At 38.1% G+C, this 5,055-nt stretch overlaps 1 protein-coding gene across 2 annotated transcripts; it reads right to left on the bottom strand.

Moving 5' to 3' along the window:
* Nucleotides 1–259: 259 nt before the first annotated feature.
* Nucleotides 260–4,669, bottom strand: LOC129728464 (dihydrolipoyllysine-residue succinyltransferase component of 2-oxoglutarate dehydrogenase complex, mitochondrial). Of its 2 annotated transcripts, none has more exons than XM_055686915.1 (6): nucleotides 4,292–4,669; nucleotides 4,057–4,151; nucleotides 3,131–3,829; nucleotides 1,737–1,881; nucleotides 1,374–1,679; nucleotides 260–1,317 (listed from the first exon to the last, which is right to left on the bottom strand). In XM_055686915.1, exons 1-6 carry the CDS (start codon nucleotides 4,406–4,408, stop codon nucleotides 1,183–1,185), a joined length of 1,497 nt encoding a protein of 498 aa, XP_055542890.1. In that variant the 5' UTR covers nucleotides 4,409–4,669; the 3' UTR covers nucleotides 260–1,182. The 2 variants fall into 2 exon arrangements, with proteins under 2 accessions (XP_055542890.1, XP_055542895.1); XM_055686920.1 differs by having other exon boundaries at nucleotides 4,436–4,669.
* Nucleotides 4,670–5,055: the final 386 nt, after the last annotated feature.

The following is a 5,055-nucleotide window of genomic DNA, read 5'->3' as shown; positions in this document are numbered from 1 at the left end:
AGGCCCATACTCTATTAAAGAAAAAAACTATGTACACTAAGGTCGCTTTTTATGCGGTTTCTTTACGAGGATTCCGGAATTTACGCGGATTCCGGAATTCACGCGGTACTTTTTTCGTGCGGATTTTGGTTTCCCTTCACTCGGAATGCAGAACTAACGCGTGTTTTTTACGCGGATTCCGGAATTTACGCGGTTTTTTCTACGCGGCACGTATCCCGCGTAAAAAGCGACTTTACGTATTACAAAAAAAAAAACAATCTTTGAAGATCTTCTGTGAAATTTGTATTCTGTGATTAGGTTAAAAGAAAGGTTTAATGACATAAAAAAATAATTTTGAATAAGTATTCTGCATTATTTCTAATATATATGATATATAGTACCACAGACAAACAGACGTACCACGAGATTTATTTCCGTGGATCAAAATAACGGTCATTTCAAATGAGTTTCAGTTATGTGGAATATTCCCGCCGCATCGGTGGTGGCGCTGATGTGTCTTTTCCTTTGAACTCAGTTGACAGTATTCGAGCACCGTGCGGCCAAAATCAGCAGGTGTAAACCAGTAGGTGTCGCACAAGTTAGTCGGAACCATCTTAGAATTTTGTATGCAGTGGTACGTCTGTTGGTCTGTGACAGTACTATATTTGATAAACTTGTTGTCAGTATTCTGCCATACTTTGATATACACGGTATTTTTCAATTCGAACGAAAATATAAAAAATTGAATTCCGATTTTCGAACGGGGATAACATTTTCCTTTCGTTCGAATCCATCTTTTCGTAAGAAAGTCGGATACGGTCTTAAACAAGATTAAGGGTGATTAGTTTTGATGCAACTTGCGATGGCTATTAAAGATTTTGGCAGTATTCCTAAACATTCTCTCAATAAAAAACGCCGTTCCAAAAACATAACTTTGAATAGTTCCTATAAAAGCACCAATTTTTTATATGTTTATTCAAAACATCATTGGTAGAGCAATAATACATGTGAGATGATAAAACTGCGCCTGTATCTAGACTGATTCATAATAAGCCGTAAGTAAGATTCTCGTTTTAATTTTATGCAAGTTTTTTCACTTGGATACTAATGATGTCGTAGACACTATTAATGTATTGCGCCGTGTTGCAAGACATTTTTTTTAACTGCGGAACTTGCATGTTTTCAATTGTACATAACCTGCTTTTAAAGGCCAGCCAAAATGATGCGAGGATCTTCAACGGCCGCCTTCACTTTGCGCAAGAAAGTTACAGCCTCACGACCATCGATCAATCGATGATCATAAGTTAGGGCAACGTACATCATTGGCCGAACAACAACCTTCAAAATACAAAAAAATAACGTGAAATTGCATTAAACAAATTTTACAAGCTTACCTGTCCTTTGACTGCGATTGGACGCTCAAATATTCCATGCATTCCTAAAATAGCGCTCTGTGGCGGATTGATAATAGGAGTTCCGAGTAATGAACCAAACACTCCACCGTTGGAAATGGTAAATGTACCACCATCCATATCCTCTACAGCAAGGGTACCTTTCTTTGCTTTATCAGCTAAACCGGCAATGGACAATTCAATATCAGCAAAGTTCATTCCTTCAACATTTCTTAAGACTGGCACAACCAGACCCTTGGGCGAAGCAACCGCAACTGATATATCTACGTAATCACGATAAACGATTTCCTAGATTGTGGAACATTTGTGAAGAAGTTACTAAAATACTATGAGTACAAATCTTACATTTTCTTCAATGACGGCATTTACTACAGGTTGATCCTGCAACGCATAGGCAGCCGCTTTGCAAAAAGCTGACATGAAGCCAATTTTCATACCGTACTTTTTCTGAAAAGCTTCTAGGTGTTGTTTCCGGAAATCCATTATAAAACTGGAACAGAAAAATATTTCGAATCATGAAGGTCTTTCTTATAATTAGCAATACAAAATAAGATTTTCATGGACGCAGTCCGAATTAAAAAAAAAAGGTTGAATTTTGAATTGTTTCATATCTTATCAGTAGCGTTGCACCGAATAATAGGGCTGGGAAAAAGTTTTTTTGTGGAAAGTACCGAATTTTCAATTTACAGAATAAAGGTTTTAACTTGAGCTTGTCTAGGGTGTTGCGAAATTTCGACACAGAAAAATGAAAGTGATCCAACAGCAGTTTCACTCTCACTCACTTCAAACTGATATTGAGTGTCACCCAAGTCAACCATCAGTCAATAATCATGTCAGTCATATAAATGATATATCTTAGTTAATATCGAAATTATTTTATCTGAGCCAATCTATTGCATGAAGTCAATGGAGTAGGTAGACACCTTCATCCTACACCGCATAAACATCGCTAGAGCAACATAGCGTGTGCGAAATCACAGTAATGCTGCTAGTCAGCATTACCACTGTCAACTGATTGGCGCTGCAAGCAATTATCACTGTCAGCTCGTTCGTGTTGATACTGATATTCGTAGTATTTAGTTTCACCTGAGAATCTATCACTGACAGTGAAAATTTGCAACCCTGCTAGGGTGAGTCACATTAAGTCAACAATAATTTGGTTTTTAATCATCATCTTATCATCATGTTCATCTCATGTCATGTCATCTTATCATCATGTTTCGTTGAATATTCGGCCGTCTGTTCAGTCGAATATTCGGCCAAGCGGACGGCCGAATATTCAATAGAACAGTATGATTAAATGAAAAAAAATTAAAAACCAAATTACTCATAAATTAAAGTGGATTACCCTAGACAAGGTCTAGTTTAAGTCATTATTCGATAATCCGAATATTCGGTAATTTTCAAAAATAACTTTTTCCCAGCCCCATTATTCGGTGCATCTCTACTTATCAGCCACTTATTTATTTTGTCATAAATTTCAAATGCGGGTTTAAAACATATAACATGTTATTATATAACAATATTTCGTCTGACCCGTAATTTTTGTTTGGTCTTTCCGTTATAAAGTGGCCCCGACTATTTCAGCAATTTTCTTTTTTATTTAGTTTAGTAGAGGACTGATTTCACAGAATCACGGCCATCAAATTCGGCCATTCATTCGGACCCCTTTTTATTATTAAAGTGCCAAGTATCAAAAATGCAAACGAAACTTTCAGACATCGGGTTAGAACACTTACCTCATATCAATTTCATTAAACGTAGTCAACATGGCATTAGTATTCTGTGCTTCTTTCAATCGAGAAGCAATCTTCAACCGCATGCGAGTCATTTTAACCCGTTGTTCGGTTCTTGTGCCCGTGATTTCCTTACTATAATCTGCCGGGGGTACTTTCACTGTAGCGGCTTCTATAGCTTGCGCATGGCGAATTGCAGCGACAGGCATTTTACTGATTGGACCCGTAGGACGGGGCGGTGGTGGTGGAGGAACCTTCACAGCAGGTGGTGGTGGTGGTGGAGGTGGTGGTTTAGCACCAGCTGCCGCCGTTGGTGGTGGTGAAACCGGTGGAGGTGGAGGCGCGGTCGGGGTCGGCGTAGGAGCAGAAGCAGCAGCAGCGGGTTTATCCGCCTTAGGTGCTTCGCCAGTAATTTTTAACTTGAATAGTTGTTGTCCAGCCTTCACAGTGTCACCGTCAGCAACGAAAATTTCTTCTATAATTCCATGTCCAGGTGAAGGAACGCCTACAGTAGTTTTATCAGTTTCAATCTCCATAACAATCTCATCAGCGGCAACCGCGTCGCCAACTTTTTTATCGAATTTAACATCGCCTTCCGAAACCGAATCAGCGAAAGGAGGAACCTTTACGATCTCGGAACTCAACAATCGGCTCGATGAAAATAAATTACGTTTCATGGGATGCCATCTCGTTACAGTTAACCTAAAAGTAAACAAAATCAGCTATTCGCAAAAGGGGTGTAACCACTTCAAACATAATCTAGGCGATAAGAATAGTAAACACTATGAAGATTATATGTATAGTCTATCTACCACTAATGAAGTACGACTAATAGTTATGCCGGTTGAAAGTGAAAACATAAACCATTCTAAAATTAAAGGTACACACAGAATACAAAAAGCGTAATCAAATCAACAAAACATTCTCACTTCTGAGCTTGTGCGCTCTGAACGACCGACGCATGAACTATTTTTTGCAGCACGTTGTTCACCTGATAGCTTCGGGAGCTGGCGATAAAGTTAACCTAGAAAATTAAGTGTAAACGTTAATGCTGTTATAGATAAGAAATGATCAGCTGAGTATCAGATAAAATATATCACTAAAAACTAGACGTTTTTTTCGAAAATCAGCCATAACCCATATTAGGTACTAAAATTTTACTACCAAGTATTTAGCACCTCCAAGAGACATTGACAAGCATATTATATTACATAATATCAGCTGTGACATTTTCGTATATAGTCCTGAATTTTTTCGTATATAGTCCTCTGAATCCAACATTTGATACTATCTAAACACAACGAATACCTTATTACATCGCTCCAGCGATCGAAATCCGATTTTGAATGCTTTTTTAGGGAGATTACGCGACAATAAGGATAACAATCCAGCCATCGCGTTTCTAAATATAAAAACTTTGATGATACGCTTTTCTTAAGTTGAAATTGATGCACCTAACAACGAATAGCTGACGAAATCTTCACAAAAACTATAAGGAAAATCCGTATCACCGAAAGCAATATAATTTTCGCACAAGCTCGTCTAGCAATGGGCAAGATCGATCCGATTTTTGCAAAATCGATCTTTTCTAGTCGATTCATCGATTTTTTGAATCGATTTCTCTGCGCGCGATCTTCTGCTGAATCGATCCTTTGGATGGCAAGATCGTTTTTTTCCGCCTGAAAAATAAATGTGTGCAAAACGGATTGACAACAATAGTGATTGCATTTATTGTTGCTAACGTGATCTGCGGCCGAATTCCGAGAACACTTTTCTTTGAAGAGAAGAAAATTTCTTTATTGATAGTATACGAAATTTTTTTCTCTCCGAAGAAGTGTGTGCTCGGAATTCGGACACTGATCTGAAAAATGTGTCAATTTTTTACCGGGATGTCCATAGTTGAAGAATGGGCTAAAATTCAATAGACA

This window comes from Wyeomyia smithii, chromosome 1, assembly GCF_029784165.1.
Source record: "Wyeomyia smithii strain HCP4-BCI-WySm-NY-G18 chromosome 1, ASM2978416v1, whole genome shotgun sequence".
Classification (NCBI taxonomy): Eukaryota; Metazoa; Arthropoda; class Insecta; order Diptera; family Culicidae; genus Wyeomyia; species Wyeomyia smithii.
The sequence above is the reverse complement of the archived record's forward strand: the minus strand, read 5'-3'. Positions and strand labels throughout refer to the sequence as shown.

Bases quoted from the DNA above. Each gene is read 5' to 3' on its own strand.
- LOC129728464 (XM_055686915.1), bottom strand. From the start codon at position 4,408: ATGTTGGATTCAGAGGACTATATACGAAAAAATTCAGGACTATATACG. The intron at 4,152-4,291 runs GTAGTAAAATTT...TTAATTTTCTAG, and splicing joins TTGGAGGTGCTAAATACTTG to GTTAACTTTATCGCCAGCTC. The intron at 1,318-1,373 runs GTAAGCTTGTAA...TGTATTTTGAAG, and splicing joins CAATCGCAGTCAAAGGACAG to GTTGTTGTTCGGCCAATGAT.